The following is a 25355-nucleotide window of genomic DNA, read 5'->3' on the forward strand; positions in this document are numbered from 1 at the left end:
GGTTAATAATGGTGATACTGTGTGTATATATAAGCAATTTTAGTGCTTCAAAGTCATAAGATTAGCATTTTTCATCTGACCGTTTATCTCAGTGAATACACCACCAAGATCTGATTTACTGAATGCATGGAGATGTGATCCAAACCAAAGATCTCTTACACCCGAGGTTTGTCTGGCTCAATCACCACCTATAACAACATGAAGACATTGACCTATTAGCTTCTTATTGCAAGATTAAAGCTCTGTTAGTCTTTGTCAAGCGTTACATAACCCCAATCATCTAAGAGACACGCAGTGAAGACACATTCGCTTATGTAACCATAATGATTTACTCTGGAGCCAAGAGGCCTTACATTTGTTTAGAGACTTAAGGGGGTAGGTGTTAATTCAGCAACTGTTCAAGTGGCTGTTTAGACAACATGTGGCACTCTTCAAGGTCTTCGTTAGTGTAATGCCACGTCATATTCACACACAAAATTAGATCTAAATGTTGTTAAATTAAGGATGGTTTTATGAAATGGCCATCCTCCTCCAAACCTCTTTCTGGATGGACTCAATTACTGGTAAATATTTTGTCTGTTCACGGTTGTAAACTGACCATCATCTGTTTGTTTGACTTCCTCCCTTTAGACTCAATAAATGCCGTTTCCTCCCGTACAGTGAGGAACAATGTTGAGTGCTGCTTCACAATACAGACCCTCTTTATGATAACCCAACTCGTGCTCGTAAACGCTCGCGACCATTCGCTGACCCTGGAGAGAGGATATGTGTCTACATTATTAGTGTTTATTAAAGTAAATCGGCAACAGCAGGCAGCCTCCTTGGGCAAAATGAACGAACGTTTGGAGAATTCCGTTATCCCTAAAAGGCAGACATGAGGCAATTTCTCCATAAAACCTGAATCCACTAAAAAGTGGTTGTGCCAAGCACAGAAAGACAATTTTGAGCATCCAAGAGCCAAATGACTTAATGCACATAAAATCAATCCATGAACTCATTGGTTGAGATTAGCTTTAAACAAGAACTGATCGCATTTTTTAGACCCGTCGTCAGCGTTCACTGATTGACCGTCAGACAAACACAGCGATCGTGTGTTATTTGAATCCAGACTCCAAAGCGCGTCAGAGGACGTGCTAAGTGACTCCTGACAGCTCATTTGTTTTGGGCCTCCCACTAAAGAGATTACCAGAGGCAAATACCATCAGTGATGGGGGTTCACGGAGATAAATGAAGGTATTTGTTTAATACAGACTTACTTACTTTATGCTGCTGCCAAGTTTTAGGTGAAATGGAGAGGGGGTTTAGGGCAGTGGAACTGGATAAGACACAGATTCAGAGTATGAAAATCATCCAAATGCTAAAAATGGAAGATGATTTGGGCATGTTGCCCACATTCGGGGATTTGTTTAAAGAGCTTTTAAGTGATTAATTGCCAGTGGAGAAAAACACTGAAGCAGTTGGACAATTAACCTGAGTATGGATGAATTCGTGTCTGTATGTTTGAGTGCCTGGAATTTATGGAAACAATTTCAAGATAGCTCTCTCATAATCGCATCGGCATGTTATACATGTAGGTTTTGTAATGTCTCACATGCCTTTGGAAAACTGGATTTATGTTGTAGTGTAGAGCAGCAGAAGAAAGAAGAACTCTGTTGTCAGATGCAAATCTTACACAGACCTTTATTGTTCTTTTAATAGTTGATTTTTACACCACATACTGTACATACAGGCCACCACAGTCCTTCCAATAATGTACATCCTTTCTCATTTACAAACCTTTACAGACATTTTGAAGTGGTCATAACATACATTAACCTTCTTTAAACAGTTCATTCTCCTAAACATACTTTCATGTTCCTTCTCAAAACATCCTGGCTTTTAAACCAGTGTATCAAACCTTCCTCCTTCATGAAGACACTACGAAAATATAAATAACAGCAAACCAATGTCCATGAACGGTTGCTAATATCAAGTAGCGTCAATCATCAAGTCCATCTAGTCGTATCCAACTCTTTTCCAAAATTTCCTTCTAAATCTCACATCAACATTTCTCAAGCCCTCATTCAACATTCACCTTTTCTTCTAATTGACAGTCCGTATCTACAACAACAACTTTCTGCTTTGACAAGCATGTACATGCACTGGGCCCTCATGATAATACAGGCAGGACTCAACAAGTAAAGCTCCATGCAAGATGCTACATTGAAATATTCATCCATCATTTTGGTAAAACTTTTGGCTCAGGTTTGATTTTTGCATTAACAAAATGGCAAATTTTACATTTTGGACAGTTTGAAATCACATTTCTACGATTTTCTTGTCTTGATAAGTTATTTTCTGATTTAAATATAAAATGGAGCTGACAAAACCTAATATTTAATGGGAATGTACTTGTAAGACTTGCCTTCCAGTAGAGCTATGAATCAGACTTTTACAAAGTATTCATTGCTTAGGATATTTTATCTTTTTTTTTTTTTTCCTCAGTGGGTATTCTTCCCTTCTAAAAGCTAAACACAGTGCTTTTAATAAAAACAAAAAAGAGCTACAGTAAATATCTTATTGAAGTTTTAAAAAAGTAAAACTTTAATTACAAAAAAAATCTATATTAATAAAATAAAACAAAAATATGACCAAACTAACAGTAAACAAGACTAGATGTGTGATCTTGCGCTTTCACACAAATCAACGCTGTGATTTAAAATGTGCGGGATGTCTTCAACTTCAGTCCCTTGAGATCCACACAGTCGCCTCACAAATACTGTCTTTCTGGTACTGGTGTGGCCCACGTGGACCTGGGAGGGTTTTGGGGGGGAGGGATTTGGTAATAATAGCTGCCATTGTGGACAGTAACAAAAACACTGCTGTAGAAACACACAGTCCATACACACACATAAATACAAGTCCTCCACACAGTGTCATTCCATGTGTACCCTGGGATAGCTTAGTCTCTACACCATGGTCTCCTTTCTCTTGCCCAACGAGCAGATTGAACGCTTGTCCTTTTTGGATTTGCGGGGCAGGGAGGGGGCGGAAATTGAAGATGATGAAGAGGACGAGGAGAGGGTGGAGGTTGCGGAGGGTGTGGGGCTGGGGGGCTCCTCGGAGCTGGGGGACGAAGGGGCGGAGGCTGCGGCCCGTGGACAGTTCTCATCCGTCTCTTCCATATGGATGATAGCAGAGACGGAAGACGAGCGTCGTTTGGTGCAAACGTCGGTACTGGCAGGGGTGGTCAAGGATTCACTTTCAGGGAGTGACGAATCTTTCTGGGTCGACATGGCAGTGCGGAGGCAGTTGAGCCACTGTTGCTTGTGGAAGATGTCATTGACCTGCAGTGTGTGGGACTGACCCTGAGATGTGTCCTGGAAGCGTACTCGAAAGATGTTCTTGGCTAAAGTAGGGGGAAAAAGATATTCCAATGAGCAAAAGGAAACAAGAAATTACAAAAGGAAAATGTGTGATCAGCTTGACATTTGAGCGTGGTCAATCTTACCTTTATCAGCATTACTAAAGGCCCCTCGGAATGAGCCACCCATGCGGACGTCTCCATCCTGCAGGTCTTCCAAAACAAGGTCCTGCACTGGGATCGGCTGGCGGTACACCTGGAAACAATGCCGGTCATTCCGCATAACAGGCCGGGTCAGGACCAGAACCTCCGTGAAGAGAAACACGTGCAACTTCTAAAAAGAGGGCAAAGGGGGAGAAAAAGAGATCTGGTTATTGACGTGTTGTTTGAACTGATTTGCAAGTATTAACAATTTTCTCTCCTGGCGCTCTCAAAGATTCCCTTGTCATTGTGTCATGGCTTTGAGAGACAAAGGGAGCCAGTTCCTTCCCTCTAATGGCCTTATTTGGAATATGGTGGCTTGAATGTTTTTATTTCCAGCGAATAAGAGACAACTGATTTGCCCCCAGCAGTTTGGGCTGTTATGGGTGTGTTTGTATTGAAGACAAAAACTAACCGTGCCACTTTTGTTGCGAAGTTCCCCATGGCAAAGCAGGCTCTTGCACTGCTCTATGCGAGGGTCTTTCTGTCTGTCATCCAAATATTCCAGCTTATCGATATAGTACTGACACTCAGACTCCCCTTTCTTCATGTTTATGTCAGCCAAAACAGCCTGAATGATGCTTATCTGGAAACAAAGAACAAAGGCAGCATTAGTATCAAATGTCACCTAAAATGAATCCATTTTAAAACCTACAGTTGGAAGATTTGTGTCTGTACTTACTGCCTGCTCAAGACTTGCTGTGTCTGGGTGGTCTGGTGGTGTGTGTCTTAAAATCTCTTTCAGAAGAAGGGGGTATTTGACCAATCGTGAACGAGGGATGTCTAAGAAGCTCCACAAGTCTAGTTTTCTGCTGAAAGGTGACTCAAGGCAGCGCTGTAGAAAGTCCTGAACTCTTGGGTCCTGTTTCTTCTGGTCAAGCAAGGCCTTGGCAGCCAGCTGGTTACTGCAATATGCCCTGTACGCGTTTAACCTTGGCAGCTGTGGAGGAAAGTGACCAATTGTTTAAGACTATGTTAGCATGCCTTTTACAATAATAAAAAAGAAAATCAAGAGATAGATACATACCCAGTCCACAACAATCTTGCCGATCTGTCCCACTGTGCCATCTGGGCCTGTAGCCTTCGCCAAATCAGCGAGAAGATCTGATTGGGTAAAGATAAAGTGTATATGTATACAACAAGAAGTGCTAAAATATACACTGCATATCATATACACTAAAATAAGTTGGGTACAATATTTACCTTCATGAAGAGGAATATACGCATCCAAGTCTCCAAAGATGGCTGTCAACTCCTCTTCAGACATGATAGAAAGTTTAAGCATTGGGTCATGGTACGCCTGGACACACAAAATGAGAAAATGAGTAAATAATAGCAGCTTCTAATTTTACAGAGACATTTTTGGCTATAAATGGAGGAAGAAAGCAAGCCAATGTATCTGACTCTGTAAGCAAAGCCAAGAACTTATTCGGTCTGTTTGCTTTGAATGTTCCAACAAAAAAAATTTGAAATGGACAAACCTTTCGGGCTAATTTCAGATCTTCAATCAGGTCCTGTTCTCCTCGAGACAGCTCAAAAATAGCCTGGAGGGACAGAAAAAGAACAGTCACATAACCAAGAAAACCTTTGGGGATTTTTAGTCAAGTCCCCTACATATGTCTGTTTCCTCCCTTTGGTGGGAAATATTTAAGGGGCTCACAGTTTGCTGTAATGTCTGATTACTAAGTCTAGTTGTGAATGAGAGATGGAGGCTTTGTGCAGTCTATGTTAGCACTGTCCGTCTGACTCTGAGACGCCAGAATGCAGCCGGACTCTCTCAGCTTCATTCCACTGTGTGCCAAGAACACATGCCAAAAAAACACAGCCAGACCAAGAAAGAGAGAGTAAGGCAAAAAAAAAAAGAAAAAAAGAGCGAGAGAAGGAACGGGGAGCTTTCCAAGCCCCAGGCCCTTTGGGTTTAATAAGTCACACAGGCCTGATTCAGTAGCGTCTGGCAGGGGGACTGAAAGTGGATTTAATAGTCTAGGTTTCTGTCTGGATTCCATAGTTTTGACTGTACTCACCTCTTGTCTCTTAATCTCTTTGGTGGAAAAGGTTCCTTTCTGATGGACGTCCAGGGTCTCGGACCAGAGCGTGCTGTTTCGTCGCTTGGGTGGTGTGGGAGCTGCGGCCTTACTGCAGGGTTTTTGTTGGGGCACGCCCGGGGACCGCCCATCACCCCGAAATGAGGCCTGGAGGGTCTGGCCGAAGCGTCGGACGGCCCCATTCTTCACGGGAGAGATGAGGTTCGCCAGCGAGGTCACTCGGCCAAGAGGCCGCACACGCTTAGTACAGGGTTCCTATGAAACACAAGGTTGGAAATAAATGTTAAAACAATCACCCACTACGGACCACACCAGATTCCTTAGTGCTTCATTAACTGCACAACTACCAACATGAGAAGGCTAAAGAATCAAGAATGGAGCACAAGTTGCTGCCTCACATAAACAGAGGCTATCGTATGAGTCACTGGATACACTGTTGCGGGTGTGAAGGGGTCAAATGGGGGTCAGGGTGATTGGCGTTTCCTGGGCAACAGACAGCTAGGCGGAAGCTTCAGCCTCTGGAGGCAGCAGCTGTTATGCCAGTCACGTGAGATTGAACTCGTATAAAAATAAAATTTATTATATATATATATATATATATATATATATATATATATATATATATATATATATATATATATATATATATATATATAAAAAGACCCCTCTCTGACTGCAACCCTGGAGACTCAGGGTTCAAGAGGCATGACTGGAATGTAGGAGACCTCAGTCAGCTGTCCCACACACACTCAACATCATAGCCTAACTATAGCAAACAGACCCCCCTGATCAGGATGGTTGTTCACTTAACAAATTTGCTCTCTCAAGGAGAAGTTTGAGTTGTTGGTTGTGTATACTTATGTGGGTCAGATGGACCACCAGAGGGAGTTACAGATTTGACCCAGGACTTTAAACAGGGTGCACTCTACTCCCTTCTACTCTGCTCCTCTCCCTACTTTCCTCCATTAAGAGCTGTTTATGGCTTCGTGTTGAGGCAGGCCCTTTAGCCTTTGCGTGAGAGAGACAGGCACACCTGAACCCCCTGGAAGAGGGGGAGGTGAACACACTCCAACCCTATATCCATAATGACTGGGCCTCCAGCCAACTTCAACAGACCTGAGAAGGGGGGGGAATCAAAGCAAGGGAGATCTGAGACATTGATCCTACACTCTAGAGATCTGACTGCAAAATTCTCCTACCATTCCTGGAACAATATGAGCTTTGTCGTCAAAAAAGTGTTTGCGTCCGTCAAACAACGAGAACAAAAAGCACAATGTGCTTGCACTTTTTAAAAATGCACATTTCAATTGATTCTCCAGTGCTCAATGGTTGTCCAGCTGCTGAATGTATCTCAAAAAAAAAAAGGATGTGTTGTTCTCATCTTGGCAAAGTAAAACCAAGGAACCATTCCTCCGACCAGTGGAGACAGCTGCCGAGCAGATCTATGACTTTATTTTAGCAGGAACTGCAACTGTGGCCCAAGCCCAATTGGACTTGGCCACCCAGATTCTCCTGTCTGCCCTTCCTCTGCTGTAACACATAATGCAAGTAAACATATAGACCACAACTGAACCTTCTCCACCGGTGGCCAAAAACACAAGATGCTGGGGAGACTAACCACAGAGGAAGCAGTCTAGCTCAAAACTGAATTTAAATGAACAGCAGTACCTGTTTAAGCCATCACCGGCTCTAAGCAAATAAACGCAGTGTATTGCTGCTGCCTCTTTCTGCTCTTTAGGGAATCCCTGCAGTAAAACTTTTTTTTTTTTTAATTCTAGATTATCTAGTGAAAAAAAACATGTAGGCAGGCAGACTGATAGTGTGGCTATTTCTGGCTGTGCTGACTCTTAGGGACCCCCTGGGAGAGTCGCATTGGGAGAACTTAGCAGCGGGAAGCCTCCCCCACAGGAACCAGTGTTTAGACTACTGCTTTTAAGTAATGCGTGAGTGTGTTTGCTTAGCTATACATTGGGGACAAAAATGTCACTAGAAGTTGGCTAAATGTTACGTAGGGAATAAGCCCCAAAAGTAAAGGAAAACCAAGTAATTTTTTTTCATGCTAAAAAAAATTACTAGATGTAAATAAAAAAAAGACAAATCTATGGTATTTTGCCATAAAAATTATTACCTGGCAACAAACAATAATTTGTGATTTTATAAAATTGAGGGAACCTTAATGTCCCTCAGCCTTGTGCCACAACTTCCTAAAAATCTCCTGATTCATTCATAATTTGCTACTTCTGCTTTAGCTTTCCCGACAACTAAACCGTATGTGGCCACTTCCAAATCCAAATTGAAACCGCAAATTCAGCCTACTGAAAAGTGAGATAAGCCATTCTGGGTTCTAAATGCATTTTAAATACTCAGAGCAGGGCTCAAGCACACCTGGGCTATGGGTTGTGATTGCTTTCAGACAGCTGGAATGTTCTTCATCTCTGCATGCTCTCACACCTTCAAAAAAGCCTGGAGGGATTCCTCAAACCATTAATATACTTAGCTGTATACTTCCTGTATAGGCACATTTAGCCACAATGACAAACTGAGAATTTAATAGTTAAAATTTAAACCAGTAACTCTCACTATAGCTGTGAAGACCTTTAGCCTTGTTGATTTGATGATCATTCATTAAAGTCTCACACCCTTAAGAAACACACCTGTGGTTTTTACTCCTCTAAAGGCAAGTGTGTGTATACCAGATAACAGGGCAAGGTTCTAACTTATACTGATAAAGAAAGTAAAGGAACTCAAACATTTTTATAATGAAGCAAAAGAAACTGTACAGAATGTGTGATTAATCGTCTTTGAGTCTCACCTCTAGTTCTTTGTAAGTCTGGTTCTGGTAGTCTATCTTCTGTAAAGTCCGTTTGATAGGTACCACACAGGGTTCATCGTAAGCCACCATTTCTTTCAATAAAATCCACTGGTTGTTTTCTCTTATTTCCAAGGTCGGCAGTAATCCACAAGTGATTCTTAAATAAATACGTGATGTAACATAAGGGGTCTGAAAACCTCACCTTCCCCCTATCCTCTGATTGTCCGCCTGAGCGGAGCTTTCTAACTTCTAAACACACTCTCGGTGTGTACTCTAACAATCTCTAACTTTGTTCTAGGGACATGAGAGGTAGGGAGTGCTCATATACAGAGCATTTTGAAAGGGGCGGGGTCAAAATCTAAACTAACCAATGGCAAGAGGACGGAGGAGGGGATATGTAAAAAAAAAAAAACTAAAGAGACAAAGTCTGAGAAAACCTGATTATCTCATACCTCATATCAACAAAGATTTAGTCTACTAGATATTACAGAATCAGAAATGTATTAGCAATACGTTTCATGGTCCACAAAGCAGAAGGGCTTATAAACATTTGCTAAAGTTTTAAATAATCGTTTTCATTTTTATAAAGCCATTTTCTGTCTTAAACTTGCATTTAAAGCCTCATTAAAGTCATTTTGAATCATAGACCACAAATGTTCTCATATTTTCAGTTTGCAGTCAAAGTTAAAGAGTAAAACAGTCTAGCTCTGTGGTGAGTGAAAGTGTTTCTGTTTGCAATGTGGATTGGTTTATGTATGTCTTTCAGTTGCATGAAGGGTGTAAAGTACAGGCATATTTGCTTTGAGATCTGCCTAATGAAGAACTGGGTCGTTATCACCCACTCATCAGCAGGCAAGGGGGGTGATGATCAATTACAATATCAATCATGACTGAAGTTCCACGCACACAGTGCACTGGTGGCAGTCTGTGTATTGGAGGTGTGTGGTGAGGTCTGAGAAGTCAAAAAGTTTCACTGGTCCGAACCAGAAACTGACCCTGACCACGCCATACACAAATCCTGCTTAACAAAAGCTGCTTTTCTCGTTCTATTTTTCTCAGCATACACAAAACCGCACAGCCATTCACCTTTACGTTTGGGAGACCAAAAATCCACTAGCACTATGCTTCACTACAGACCCAAATCTTTTACTGCTACCTTCCCACACTGTCAGCAAAGGTATTAACTTCAGCTGTGCAAATGGACGAGCATGTGATGGTGCGTTTTAACAGAGATTTGTGTTAAAAAGTGTGAAAAGCGTTGGGATGCGTGCTAGGCAAATGGAGATGAATGATGTGCAGACTCTAAGCTCACCCTCCTGTGTCAATACAAGCGTGTGAAACAGGACATGCATTAGTGTTTTTGGATCAGGACACCTTCCACTGCTCAATGGATGGGTCAAACGGAAGCAGGGTTATTTGCTAATGAGGTTGCGTTCAGTTTACACATTATGTTATTCTATTATTCAAAACACTACACTGCCTATTTTTACAACTAATCAGTCTATTTTCTTTATAGTCTCTGTGTGTGTGAGATTTTATATATATATATATGTATATATATATATATATATGTATATGTGTGTATGTTCAGCTAATTCAATAGTAAATGTACTGAAAACCATGTATCATTATAGTTTTGAAACATGAGGAAGAGGAAAGCGACAAGGTCTTTATTTTAATCTAAGCTATTCCTTTAAAAATCCTTCTCAGTTCCTCAGAACAACATTTGTAACATCTGCTTAGAAATGAAGAAACTGAAAGAGCAGTAGCACACCATAAATTAGATGACTACATAGGTCAATTACTAAACAGTTGAAATTACCATATATATATATATATATATATATATATATATATATATATATATATATATATATATATATAACGTTTGCTTATATTATAAGCAACTTAAATATACAAATAATTAACATTTTTATTTACACTGTACTATCTTGGACAATGCTTAAAACTTTGTATTGCTAACACTAACATCTTATTCCCTCATAAAAAAAAGAATTGTTCCTAAAAGTTGCTTTGGATAAAAGTATTTTCTAATGAATAAATATAAAATTATTAAACTAAAGAATGAGTTTAATAATACCATCAGTATATCAGATATTAGTTTTATCAGATTATAACCAATTTAGAAGTAGTTAATGGCTTTAATCATGTGACTACTCAGCACATAATGGTGTGTATGTGCGTGGCTAAAAAGATTGTGTGGGTGAAATCAATAACAGGGTTCATTAATCATCCCAAGGGGAGACACTTTCATACGGTTCTTGTTGTGTTTTGAAGAGAGGTGTGGTAGTGGTACTGCATGAGAGCTTGGCTGAGCCTGCACCCCCTGCGGGCTAACACCTCGACACACATGACAGCTGGACATCTGGGTGTGAAGAACAAACACAGAACTCCTACTTTAGTGCTGAACACTAGCACACAGAAGTGACTCACTTCATGCGGGCTGTGTGCAAGCTTGCCGGGAAAATGTGAGCTAACTTGCTACGATCTGATAAACCTGTGCAGTGGATTGTAGTACTGCCCCCTGGTGCATAACTCAATGGCACTGCAGTTCAGGTGACTGATGGAATTTCCAATTATATTTTTTTGTGGCTGGATCTTTCAAGATGCATATATATATATATATATATATTCTTTATAGTAAGTCTTTACGTATGTGTGTGCAAATATGTACACACACAAACACACACACATGTAAAGACTTACTATTAAAGAATTTTATATATAAAATTCTTTAATAGTAAGTCTTTACGTGTGTGTGTGTGTGTTTTTGTGTGTGTACATATTTGCACACACACACATGTAAAGACTTACTATTAATGAATGTCTTACGATAAAACCTCTTCTGAGTTTTTGAAAACCTTTGGTTTCTTATCAGTGTTAAAGGAAATTGCATCTACTGAACGAAGGTGTGGTTACAAGACAAGCCTGTACTGGGAATACTGTAGGTGTGTGACGTCTAAATGTGTAAGTATACAGCAACACCAACTCTTTCTCTGGAATTACTATCAATGTCCATCTACTTCAAGTCCCACACCCCCTTCATTCATCTGTTTGGGTTCTTATCTCCTTTTTTCATTCTATGATACGATCCTCCATGATGCTTACAAAATGTAAATATTCCTTGCCATGACATTCCAACCTGTATGAGTTTCTTCAGTGGAGAAAAAAATAAGACCTTTTTAAAAAAAAGTTGTTGACTCCTGAATATAGCAGAAAAATCACATGACACTTATGTTGTTTACATCCTTTCTGAAGCTAGATTACATTAGTTGCATGCATCTACATCTCCACACATGTTCCACAGAAGAAAAATCATACAGGTTTAGAATAAAATGCTGGTTTTTCGTTTTAAGGCAAATTGTCTCTGTAACAATCTATCCTAGTTCCTTATAGTTATTTGCAACATCCTCTTATTAATAAAGAAGCTGAAACCAAAACAGATATAACTAAACTTCTGTTAAGTAATAATATGACTTGCAGTAAAACGTGGCAAATTAACATTCATTTTACTATTACAGTGGGTTTGATAAATGTGTGGAATCATAATTTGCTTTTTACTATTATTTGTGTGTGCCACCAAAACTCTATCTACAGATAAGCAGGTCAAAATCTCACATCCTGAGCTCAAGTATATTTAACTCCAATTAAGTAACTCCAAACAGAGGAGCTAAGCAATAACACACCCCTCCATCCAGACACACAACAGAGTCAGGACGCATCCCACACATGTATAGACTCTTTCCTTCTCGTTCTCACAGACATAAACGGTACAATTGCAATCTGATCTGAATCAGATCAGTCTTTAAGCAACGCAAGTTGAATTAGTCAGAGTAAGACCTTTAACTGTGATCATTTAAAGAAACATTACTAAACATTATGACACTTAGTTAGATTGTGCAAATTCAACAGTTGCATTAAGCAGAGTACGCATTCAGCAAATCTCAATTTGACCGTCTCAGGATGACAATGTAAATTAATCAGGAAAAGGCCCGGAGGGGAGTGCAGAGGGAAATAAAAAGGGTGTCTGCAAGACCCCCACCTCCCCCCCAATATGCATTCTCAAAGGTGTGCTAGAAAAGATTTGGGAACTTTTTTTTGAAACAAGTTTCACTCTAGAATACCCTGGGTCAAAACGAACAAGTGATCAAAACATTTTAAAGATGATCCATCTATGATTTATAATCTCCTACTTTAGCAATACTATAGTAAAAAGAGTATGTTTGCCAATGTTGGCCTTTTTGTTATGAAATGTTTTTGTGCAATCTTCACCAGCTTTTTTTCCATTCCTTAAGGCATGTAGGCTCTGGTGAATCACAGCTCTCTCATCTTGTAGGAGCAAGCTTGATGAAAGTCATCTCAGTTATATTGTTCTACTGTCTGTCAAAGTACAGAAGATCTGGGTGTGCTTAAAAACATTTGAGTTGCTATGGAGGTGTATTTAAAAAGTCAATAGTTCTCTTTCAGAAGGAGAAAAGTACAAAAATAAACCAGAGGAGTCAAGATCAGTGTAGAGTCAAAATACACAACTTGTTAGTTTACACAGCAGAGCATCTTAATGAAGCCCTTGCTGAAATGAGGATAATTACTGACATGGAAAGTGTAGGGAGAAATGACTTTTTGGATTATCAGTGGAAAGATTTTCCAAGATTAAATTCCTTCAGTTTATGGTTAAAAGGCTTTGATTTCTGCCACAAACAAGTGATTTCATCTAGGATTCTTGTGCTAAAAGGCTTTGATTTTTCTGACAAGTATTTCAGAGGGGGGCTCTTTTTTTTCTTTCTTGATGTTGTTATAATGAGACTTTGATGTTGTTTTGAAGCATGTTGTGGGCAGACTGACTTCAGGGAATAATTCAAAAAGCAAGACCTCTTGATTTGTGTATTTTGATAAATCAGTTGTGCCAAATCTGCCCAATGTTGTTCTGCTAGTTTTCTTACCTTAAAGTCAAAGCTGCATAGACTGACTGCGTCCGCGTCATCCTTCTCTCTGCGCTTGCGTTTCTGCAAAAAAAGACAGAAGAATCCTTAAGAATCTGAAACACGATACAAATCTAAACTAAAAGGGGACACTTAGAAAAACTGTAAAAACTTTGAAAGAGGTATCAAGCAAGCACATTCTTTTGTCAACTTCTCCACACTTTTCCTTCAGTTTCCTGACGAATATGCAAAGTGCCATGTTGAAAGTTGGTATTATTACAGGTTACAAAGGCTCCTAAGGAGGTCCAGTAAGACTCAGGAAGGACATCATTATCCCTGAGGCCTTTTAGCACCTGTGTGTGCGAGTCGGGGGCTGGTGTGACATCTGGCTAGTGAAAATTGTACCTGTGGAGTGTGTGTAGGGTGTGAAGGGGTTATAGTAGCCACAGAGAGCCCTCAGGGTCTCTGTAACTGGCCTATGTTCTTTTTACTGGACATTTCCCAAAACCACTTTACAAAACTGTTCAACACACGCCATTTAAAGACAGTTTAGTTGGTGGCCAAGTTATAGCTTAATGAACCTCCCAAGAAGACAACGGTCCCTCCATATAACTTAACTCACATGGATATGCACTTTTTTATTTTTTGCATTCTAATGAAACAATTGTATTTTATTCAATATTACTTATGCATGTATGTATAGAAGCAATAGACAAAATATCATTATTAAACCCACAAGTAGGAGGTTTTTGAATGTTAGTAAATCTTGACTTTTCTTCCAAAGTGAGGCTCCATATTGAAAAATGGGCGGTACTTTTAACTCAAATGTGCCCATAATCTACATTACATCTTTATATTCAACACTTACCAAACAGGGCTAGTTTGTAAGTCAATTAAAGTTTTTGTTTATGAGACCAGTATCAATTGAAAAGCCCCTATTCTCCATGCTGCTTCCACTAACAGAAGTAATGTCTTGATGAGCTCTTTGTTTTCTTATAGTGTGAAAGCATTTGTAAAGTCATGTGATCAAAACCAAACACCCTATAGCCAGCTCACCTCGAGTTTCAATGAAGCACTGAGTAGATTAAGCTAATTTAACATCAGCCCCATTGATGGCGAACAACTTTGCAAACACACTAAAACAATAAATGACAAGCTATTATTTAGCAAATCCCTATTCACAGACCACAGGGAGAATTAATCAAGGCCCTGATTGGTGGGTTTTAGTTGACCAGTAATGATTGCTGGCCAATCAGAAGCTGAGCTAATGAGTGAATCACAGGTTTGATTTTGAACGTTTTAATAGATAACGCAGATAATCGACTGCTTTTGTTATCTGAAAATGGAGAAAAGCTAATAGTCTGTATGGTTACAAGTGGCACCGATATTGGTAGTGTGTGTGTGTGTGTGTATATATATATATACACACACACACACAAACTCAACGGGATAAAACTAAATCTTCACAGTAAAAAGAAATAAAACAGAGCTTCAAATGAAAAAGGTCAAAATGATAGACAAGCCATGTATTCTGGCTCCAAACTGCATGTTCCTGGTGGACAAACCATAAATGGATATTGCAGCAAAGAATTTATGAGAGCAAACAGCTGCTGGCATAGAAAACATGAGATTATTTCAAACAAGCTCAATCAAAGTCACGTTTTTGGGACACTCTATTGCAGGGGTCAGTAAGAGCTAGGATGAAGAGTTTGTGCACGATGGCCAAGACATATGGTTTGCATATCGTGATTTTTGACACATCTGGATAAAACCGATATGCACGAAGCCCATCTGTTAGAGAGAGAACACTGATTACCAATCAATGAGGAAAAGTCTAAAAAGCAAAAAATGAAATGGAAAACATAAAAATGGTGTTCGCAACCCTTTTAACTTCTGAAATGTGACATTTTCCAAGTAAAACTGGATATTCAATTAGGGGAAAAAAGTAGAATGGGACTTCTATTAGGCTGACTGGATTTCAACAGTCGATTTGTGGTAGTTGGTTAAAGAAAAAGACAGCCTGAAGTTGTTTTAAATGTGAAAAAGGATATCTTACTGTTTTTTCCAGTTCTATAATTCAAACAGGTTTCTCCTCAATCTACTATTGTTCAGGTAATTTCATCCCAAAGCAATGCCTTCAGTAGAACCAGTGAAGCAATTTAGGCATGTCATGTCAAAAAAACCCCCCAAAAAACACTTGAGGGCACATCTTTTATATACAAAATGAAAGTATAACGTTCAGTTGTCTCAAACTGCTTCCTGTGTCTTCTGCAATTGGTCTGACTCACATTGTAACAGTAATCCATAAGCTAAAGAAAAACAACACATTATGTAAATGCCAACCCAACGTATAATGTTCATAAGAACTGCCTTAGCATAGTGAAATGTCTTACCACTTAATTGAACTCGCCCTTTAAATTATGCAACAGAAATTTGCAAATTGGAACATAATAAAACTAGACATATGAGCATGTGTGAGATTTAGATTTTTTTTTTCCCCCAAACCATCCTCACATGTTGACACAACAAGCTGTCAAATAGAAATCCGCCAGTATCACAGAGGTCTGCAGGCCGCTTCCTGCATAATCCATCTGTTGTTGCACCACCTCATTCACCCTGCGGCCATGCAGACGGCCTAACCAGAAGAACTACTTCCACATTAAAGACAAAGATTCTATGCTTTTATGTTTCAGAAGGCATAAGAAGGGAGGAATACTCTTTCACCTCGGCAGGGTTTTGAAGGTGAGATAATGGAGCTCGAGCTGGAAGCCTAATGAGGCCCATGTGCCCACTAGATGAGCTAATGTGTGTGTATTCATGAAAAAAAAAAAATTACATATCAAAGGAACACTTTGGCACGAGATAAAGCGGTCCGTCTTCTTTCCCGTCTTTCCACCCCCCAGTTTTCCTACAGATGAGAGATGGATTGTGTTTCGCTTGGCCTTCATAAACTTTGGAATGCTCTAATCGGGCTCTATTCTGTTTTCAATCACAAACTAGTTTGCATTTACTGCTTAACTGATTCAGTGGGAATGAGGACTTTGGATATAGTTTGGTGGAAATTTGGGGAGAGAGAGAGACGCTTGGGAATTTATCAGTGGCAATTTTTGCATCAGCTTGAACCAGAGTCACGCGATGCCATGAGAGGATTGAGATGTCATCAGTTGGCGACAACTTGATGGTTGAGTGGAACACTATATCTGCCAAAACTTTTGTTAAGGGCAAGGGGAAAGTACACTTGTGGACTTGCGTGAATTGGATGGAAGGTTTAACAAAAATGACCTTATGTATGTAGTATTAAAGTTCCTGAGGCATGGAAAACCGGTGAACCGTAGCAAAGCACCATTAATGGGGCTACGGCCTTTACGTCATTTAAAATACAAAAGGTCACCTGTTGTATGTCAATGTTTTTTTTTTTTATTAAAATTTGGTCCCGCTTTATGCCTGCAATATAATGCAAGTTATCAGTAATGTGAAAGTGAATAGAACAATCATTTCTAATTTCCTTACATTAACAATTGTAATACAGTTAGAAACACACCGCAAAAAACCTTATTATTAAAAGGAGTCATATGAAAGTTTTAAAAAACTAAAATCTTAAAACCAAAGAGAGATTCTTTAAAAAAAAGATTTGTACACCTCCACCAACCTTGAGGTATTCAGCCAGTTAGAGCACATCTCGTTTTGAGAACGATTAACTTATAATAAATGTACAGTATGTGGAAAATAATGTGTTTTCTGAAACTTAAACCACAAACACATTGCATTACACCAAATACACAAAATAATGTTCTTTTTAGCAACATCATATGACCCATTTAACAAAAGAAATCTAGGACTGTAGACAAATCAAGAAAAGCCTACATAGTAGTTAATTGTATTGATAAATAGCCCAATAAAGTTATTTTATTTTATTTTTTTTTTAGCATTTTAAGTTCTTACATGCTGCCCAATATCTTCCTCCAAACAGTGTATCTATGTATGTTATGATATACAGTATATCCTGATATGACTGTGCTTTACATCACATATTCAACGACACTTTTGATGCTACCCAAGTAGTTAGATGTCTGTATTGACAGTAGATGGCTTGGAACAGAATTACTGGGTGCTTTGTATGCTTGAGAGAATTGAACTTGAGCCATATGGATGTCGTAAGCAACTCACCAGTGTGAAGTCCCACTGGGGTCCAGGTGTCAGGAAAGTAAAGGAACTTCCTCGTCTCAATGATGGCCTACAGCAAGAAAAACAAGATAAGATTCTCAAAACAATTATACATCTAAAGCCATTTGAAATAAAACATTGAATTTCCTCTTTACACAGAAAAGCAGACAAAAACAAAGCATCCAACCAGATCCAGACCTCTGGTTGTGCAGTAATGCAAAGACTGTGCAGCCAAACCTTGTAGAGCCATTAGTATGTCCATAACCCAATAATGTCAGTGTGCCCACAAGAAAAGCCCATAAATGTAAAGACGCATCCTGTACGTACCACACACCAAGCCTGGTGTAGCTCTGTCTCCTGTGATACTGCATCATGGTCTGCAGAACCGATACAGAGAGAGCGTCACTTAGCCCTGATCTCTCTAACTCACACCAAGACCGTTTTTGCAGCTTTCAGCCACGTGCCCTTTCCTTCAGTCTCTATCCATCAGGTCCTCTTTTACTCACAAATGCACTGCCCCTCATTGTTGGCTGGGCCCTTATTTGGAGACTGGTGACAACTGTCTCAGCGAGGTCATGTTTGCAAAGATACCCAGGGTTCCTTTTTGAGAAGAGCCGTTTCTTTTTTCAGCCACGATAATGGGACAGCCCTGCCAAAACTTTAATACAGAGCCCTCAAAAGCATTCTCACATTTATTATCAGCTAATCTACAGAACTATGATTAAATCATCATATATGGAATCATGTGGTACTGAAGTGCATGTCAGCAATATTCTAAAGAAAATATTTCTGACTCACAAATCACTCATGTTCACTGATGTAATCAAGTGAAAAATATTTTTAACAATATACAGCAATACCATACTTGCCAAAGTAATACACCACTGATCGAAAGATTTTATGTATTTGGAAAGTATCTTATGCTTACTAGGTTTTTACTAATTTGATAAATAACACAAAAATTATTTTAACAATAATGTATCTTTTTTTCTCTGCTGAATTTTCAGCATCATTACAGTCTTTAGAGTCACATGAAATTATTCTAATATGCTCATTTGGTGCTCAAGAAAGTTTTCTTATTATTTATATTATTTATACGTCTTTACCATCACTGTTCATCAATTTAATGTGCGAACAAAATTACTTTCTTAAAAAAAAAAACACTGATTTCAAACTTTAGAACAAAAAAAGTGTAAATACAATGACAATGTAATTTTTTTTTTAACTGATAAGACAAAGAATACTTTAGTCATTTTTTCAGAATGCTTTTGTTTTAATTGCTAAGATTTAAGAGTAAGTTAATTAGCGGTGAAAGTTGTTTTCAACGCATGAGGATGATTCAAGGTCTGACAGATTCCATTTATAATAACAGATGTGTTTTATATGAAAAGTCTTTAACAAATGTGGGTGAATTTCACACCACAATGAATCATCACTAAAACAATGGAAAACAAAATGAAGACACATTCTCTGGTTGCCATCTACCTTGGGTGTAGGCATGTGAATGTTTGGTCTAATTTCTCTTATTCTGTCTGATGTGGTTTCTGCAGGCATCCCCAATCTCTATCTCTTTCCATTACCTGTATGTTTATTATACAGTCGCTTGAATGCAGTAAAATGGTGTATGTATATGAAAAAATAGGCAATTACAGTTCAACAATACAACAGGGATTGTTTTTGTGGTACGCGAGAAGCTGGTTTTCACAGAAAGACCAGTTTAAATGTGACTCATTCAATTGAGGTGTGTTTTAGTATCGTTTTATCTCTGATAGTGTATGTGGGACAGGTAGTTTGTGCATAATGCAATTTAAGAAATGCGGTGATATGAGCAGAATATTAAGAAGCCATATGATCCTGGTTGTGGTATTATCTGACCAGAGAACAAGCATGTTAACAGAGCACCGAATCTATATCAGTGTCCACTAGGAAAAGACTTTTCTACTGTGGGTGGTCTCGACTGCTAAAGACAACAGGGAACTAAATATGTAGGTCAAATGACGCTGCCAATACCATGATGGAGTGTCCTCCATTCCATGCTGCCCTGCTAATAAATAGACCACAGTCATGACAAGCAGACAGCATATTTAATTTAAATGGGAAAAAGTCTTGGCTGCGACTGGGCCAATACATAATATGTACTTAAAGGAATAGTTCACCCAAAAATGTGATCATTTTCTCACCCTCGAGTAGCTCCAAAACCTGTACGAATATCTTTGTTCTGCCCGAAACGCAAATATTTTGAAAAAAGTTTGTAACCAGACTGTTTTGGGTCACTATTGACCTGTTTTTCCTAATACGGAAGTCAATGGTGGCCCAAAACAGCCTGGTTAAAAAACATTTCAAATTATATTTTTTAGCAGACTGAATACTGAATTACCAATTGTTTATTAAAAGGGAGAAATGTCAAATGGTTCTGGTAATGACCCTGAGGGCAGAATAAAAGCACACCCATGACCTGTAGCCATATTGCGTAAAAAAAAATGCCAACAGCAGCGTTTCCCAAGCCTGTTCCAAGGAGGCCCTCAGCTTGCTCTCCGTAATCAAACACACCCGATTCACCTCATCAGCTCAATATCAAAGACTCCAGTGCCTGAAACAGGTGTATCAGATAAGAGAGACATCCAAAATGTGCCGTTTAGGAGCTTCAGGGATCCTGTAAGTGTATTGTATCCAAAACATGTCTGGAATGCTGAGGTGTTGTTTGAAACGCTAGACAAATATGGTCTAAATAGCACACACGCCTCGTGATGGTTACATTAACACAAACACATCAGATTCTCTCCCAGGCAAAGAAACAGACTGCACAAATACGCCAAAAATGAAGTCTCTCCAGTTCTGAGAACTCCACACATTACATCACTACCGTTACCACCTTCGAGTGTCAGCTGATCCCATACGAGTGTGGCAACATGTAAGATGCTATTTTGTATTCGCAGGCTGACGTCATTGTTACGCTGCTCATGAGCGGATGTGTGGAAATTCATATAAACGCAGTTGCACTTGCCGTGTACTTTATTCTGAATTTCGACGTCCTAAGTTGTCGCGATGCACCACACAAATCGATATTTTGTTAAAAAAAAAATTTCTGTCACTGAAAACGCAATCCCGCTAACGTTAAGGTGGGAAAACACTGAAGGGGACTCGGGTTAAGCTAAGTAGGTTTGGTTTCACCATGCTTTACGTAGCAAACAAAGGAGAGGCCTTGGAGGAATGATATGTCACTTACTCATCCAGATCACTCCACAACGGCTTCAAAAGCTGCCTTTGTTGTGGTCTCCACTGTCAAATATGAGACATCATATATAACGAACCTGTAGAAGGCCATGTAAAGGGCTTGAGTGTCAAAACGGCAGAGAATGGGCAATCTGAAACTGGATAACCGTTGCCTTAAACACCTACGACATCCTGCTGTGAGCAAAGCAGTGACGTTGTGCTCTTATCTTAACGATATCTGGTTTTTCAGTGCGTATTAAATGAAATGGGTTATTGTCGACTAAATCTTTGGGGATTACTGGAAAAAACAAGGCCGAAAACAAGACTTTTAAATCTATTTTGCTTTTCTATAACACTATGTCATAACATATGGTGAGTTATTCACAGAAGAGAATTCATTGTCATATAAAGTATGTTAAGGCCCATTCACACCAAGAACTATAACTATAAATATGATTAGATTAGCGCCCACACTAAGGCATGATAACACTGTATTTATTATAACTTCGTGCTGCAGTTTTGTCATCTGTCACTTTAAATGCCAAGCACTTTAGTGCAAGATGTATTCTGATTGGCTGTAGTTTTTTATCATTTATCACCTGCAAAAAAAATTCCAACTTTATTGCTTTAGCTATCGAGTTTACACTGCTATTCTTTATTATTATTATTATTATTATTGTTACAGTGTAAACAGGACTTTACTATAATTTAAAAATATTTTTGCTACAAATATTAACTTTAATATATATATTGACTCTTCACAACCAAATCAACTGAAATCCAAACTGCAAAAGCAAACTGAAAATATAAAAATGGTAACACTTTACTATAGGTATCAATTCTCACATATTGACTAATTGCTTATTAGCACGCCTATTAAAAACATATTGACTGTTTATTACTACTTATATATTCTGCTTGACCATATTCTGCATCCCTAATTCTATTAATAAGCACCACAAATTACAAGTTTGAGGCAAAACGTATAATTAATGGTTTATTAAGAACGAGAAACCTTAAGCGTGACCAAAACACAATATAGATTTATAACGAAAATAATAAATCGAGTAGGAGTTATAATGCTGGACCATAATTTTCTTAAATGTAACATTTTTGTAATCATCAGATGATTTCAAAATGATCGCCAAATTCACAACTGAAAACCCTTAATAATACCTTGCGCTTTTTATGCTGTGGATAAAAAGGAGGGGAAAAAATCATGTGGCTTCTTGTAAAGAGACGTAATTACATTTAAGTGATGACTGGACAATAAAGATGGTGAAACAATTCCTATTAACTTACATTAGAGTGACTTCATTACATCACTAACCACTATTATCACTATTACTCTTATTATAAAACCTTGAAAGATATAAAATACAAGGTAACTCTGTTTTTGAATGCCTCTTTATGAACATTCGATAAGATTAGTCTATTTAGTATTTACAGGGTGTCGTCATTGTCACACTGCTGCTTTCACGATGTGTGATGCTTGGGTAAGAATGTGTTATACAGTTAGGCCTTTCCTTCCTGAAAGTCTTAGCTGCGGTCCAGTTTCTATGACGTCGGCCACCGAGCACATGCCTCGTAACACCCAAATAACCACCCTGGCAACTGCATGGCAACACACTAAAAACATTTAGCATCTCATAGTGTCCACATAGCAATGACTTTGCATCATGTAGCTCTAATATTTTCCATAAAACTCAAAATTAGAGTTTCCATGCCATTTTTGTTGTTTTCCGATTGTATAAGAGGCAAATGGGGTCACATTTCCTGGTGTTCCAATCAGGCAGAAGGTTTGGCATGAGAGAAAGAAAACCAAACCCTTGCCAAAATAAACTGTTGGTATTTCAGCCTGTGATAAAAGCGCATTCGATGCTCTCTGGCTTCTTTCTCAGGGTTTATGTGAGAGATCTTGTATATATTTGGCAAGGTCTATTTATATGTGGTACCCTGGACACATTATCAGATGTCTGTGTTGTTTATTAGTGGTAAAATGGCTATAAACCAAGATCTGACAGCCTGAATGAAATTAAAAATCAAAATAAAGATGCTTACAGCATGTTTATCATATATTGTCAAGTCACTATATAACTCTTTAAGTTGGTTGTTGTTGTTTTTTAATCTATTTTGTAAAAATGTTGAAAATATTAATTGTTGTCAAGCAGTTGCACTGCACAGCTGATTGAGATAATGCCGATTTAAAACACTGCCATGTTTGTGTAAAACTCTTCAGAGAGGAAAAAAAAAAAAAATCGCCGAGTGTATATTTAAAACAGGAGAGTCGGAGCCTTGAGCTGAGCATTTTCAATGTTGCGGCTTGTACGGTTCTCCTATTTTTAATAAGGCGTTAGCGCCATCGTGCGGTGGAATAAAGCACCACTGTAATACACATTCTCTCCTGCTGGCTGGTTTTCATTAGGCGACATATTGCGGAAGTTTTTCTCACTTTTGAAAACACAGCAGTCTCATACAATTATACTCACCCATTTAGCGGCATTTTATAGAATCTCTTATTAGTTCTGGTATACAATACATAGATAAAACCGTTTACATGCAATCGTCTAATACGGTTTTATTACCGAATCAAAATGCAATTCGCAAAATGGCAAAGAGAGGCGTTTGGCAAAGGGGGACCACGATAGTGCGAGCATTGGAAAAATACTACTAATAATAAAGACCACCACCAACAACACAGTGCGCGATATTATATTTCTGACCGTTTGAAATTGCGCTCTGGGGACGCGTCGACATCCACCACCGACGACTTTCTCTTGTTCCTCCGCGGTCTTTCGTTCGCCGGCTCCGCCATCGGCGCTGGAGATCCGTCGGTTTCCTCCATTTGAAAATATGGACCTGGACCGCGCTACTGTATACCGTTTATAAAAACCGGGTACAGTTAAAATTAGTGATTTTGGGGGTGAATTGAAGGGGGAGGTTTGCGATATTCAACGGATAAGACGGATTTTGAATATGGCGGAAATCTGAAATCGCAGCCAATCAGAAGAGAGCAGGTGGGGGATCTGTTGACGGCGACTAACGACGTAACACTTCCGCGCATGCGCCGTCTCGTGCAACGTATTTGTGTGGAATAACAGAAAAATTTTTTTTTCATTCAGCTCTTTTAGTTCGGTGTATTTAACAGTAACAATCTTTACTTTCTGGCATTTAATGAAACTAAGCAATAGGCCAAACGATCGCTAACTGCATCAGAAAACAGATGTAAGCAGCTAAAGAAAAATAATAATTTAATAATAAATATAATATATAAATTATATATTAAATGTGTGTGTGTGTGTGTGTGTAAAATATATATATATATATATTTATTTATTTTTTCTCAATATCTGTTCGATATTTATAATGAAGATAAAAACATACTGAAGTATATTTAAGCATTTTTTCATTAACACATTTGACTTTTAGCTTTCATTTCTAAAATATGTAGTACATATATAGTAAGGTTGATGTGTAGACTGAACTGGACAAATCTGCCTAATTGAGTCTGTGTCGATGGACAAGTAAAGGATGATGTGCTGTAGTGTGTGTAAGGTCAGATACGAGGAGCAGTTGGTTTTGAACTTTCTGTTTAAAGGCAAACTTGTCTCACACAATAGTCCAGACCTCATTATAGTTGAAAACGTTTAGTTTACTGCAAACTAATGATGCCTATTCTGTATGGTTTCTCATTAGAAAGGCATTTCTAGCATTGTAAATACACAAAGAATAGCTTGACAATTCCCAAAGAATAAACTTTTTGTTACTGCAAGGCAGTACCTCCCCCTTTTCTTTTCTTTGTTGTTTTTTTTTTTGTAAAATACCTGCTTATTATTACTTATTATTAAAACTCACAAACACAACACAAACAAATGTACAAACAAAATCTAGTCCGTTGGGAGTTACATTTTTACAATTTATTATAAACCACACAATAATCATTAAAAAATGAAGCAAATATAAATTTAACTAAATACCAGGCTTTGCACATATACCGTTTCAACCGTTTCATGAGACATCAGAAAAAAGATACTTTGCATTTAATAGTGCAGTCCTGGTCAATAATTGCTAGTGTTAATAAGTAACATTTCTGAACTATTACTATAAACTATAATTATCACTGCTAAATGTGACTAATGGCATAAGAATATTAAGAAATTATAAACATTTAACAATTTATATTGCCATTTTTCGGCATTAACTATACAAATATATATAATATAATATAATATAATTATTATTATTTTTGATATATATATTATTATTATTTTTTTTAGCTTGTGTCTCTCTCCAACCAAAAGAGGGCAGAATTGAACAGCAGATGAAGTCAGTTTGGGAGTAGGTTTCTATGAGGAGTGTTCATTACAACATTTTCATTTATTTGGTTGTGAATGCATACTTAGGGTGCCTCAAAATAGCAACCAAGCTTATTAAATTTTCACTCATATTCAGCTGAAAAAAAACACTTATTTCTATTTTTCCAGTGCATTTTTCAAAGGCCTGAGCACACATGAAGTACACAGAAAAAGAGCATTGATGGCCCTTTGAGAGCAATGGGAAGCCGAAGAATTGATCCCCAGTCATTATAACCGATTTCAAATGGTGCTAGATGACAGAAGGGACTCTAAGCACCAGAG

At 38.4% G+C, this 25355-nt stretch overlaps 1 protein-coding gene across 2 annotated transcripts; it reads right to left on the reverse strand.

The window, feature by feature from the left end:
- Positions 1–1655: 1655 nt before the first annotated feature.
- On the reverse strand, positions 1656–23666 carry net1 (neuroepithelial cell transforming 1). 2 transcript variants are annotated; one of them, XM_043237090.1, is made up of 11 exons: positions 23442–23666; positions 17509–17575; positions 13363–13425; positions 5569–5844; positions 5026–5088; positions 4748–4844; positions 4572–4648; positions 4227–4484; positions 3960–4130; positions 3491–3677; positions 1656–3388 (listed from the first exon to the last, which is right to left on the reverse strand). In XM_043237090.1, the coding sequence occupies exons 1-11, from the start codon at positions 23561–23563 to the stop codon at positions 2949–2951; spliced, it is 1821 nt and encodes a 606-aa protein (XP_043093025.1). In that variant the 5' UTR covers positions 23564–23666; the 3' UTR covers positions 1656–2948. The 2 variants fall into 2 exon arrangements, with proteins under 2 accessions (XP_043093025.1, XP_043093026.1); XM_043237091.1 differs by lacking the exons at positions 13363–13425; positions 17509–17575; positions 23442–23666 and adding an exon at positions 8402–8705.
- Positions 23667–25355: the final 1689 nt, after the last annotated feature.

The sequence above is a fragment of the Puntigrus tetrazona genome, chromosome 4 (assembly GCF_018831695.1).
Source record: "Puntigrus tetrazona isolate hp1 chromosome 4, ASM1883169v1, whole genome shotgun sequence".
NCBI classification, from domain to species: Eukaryota; Metazoa; Chordata; class Actinopteri; order Cypriniformes; family Cyprinidae; genus Puntigrus; species Puntigrus tetrazona.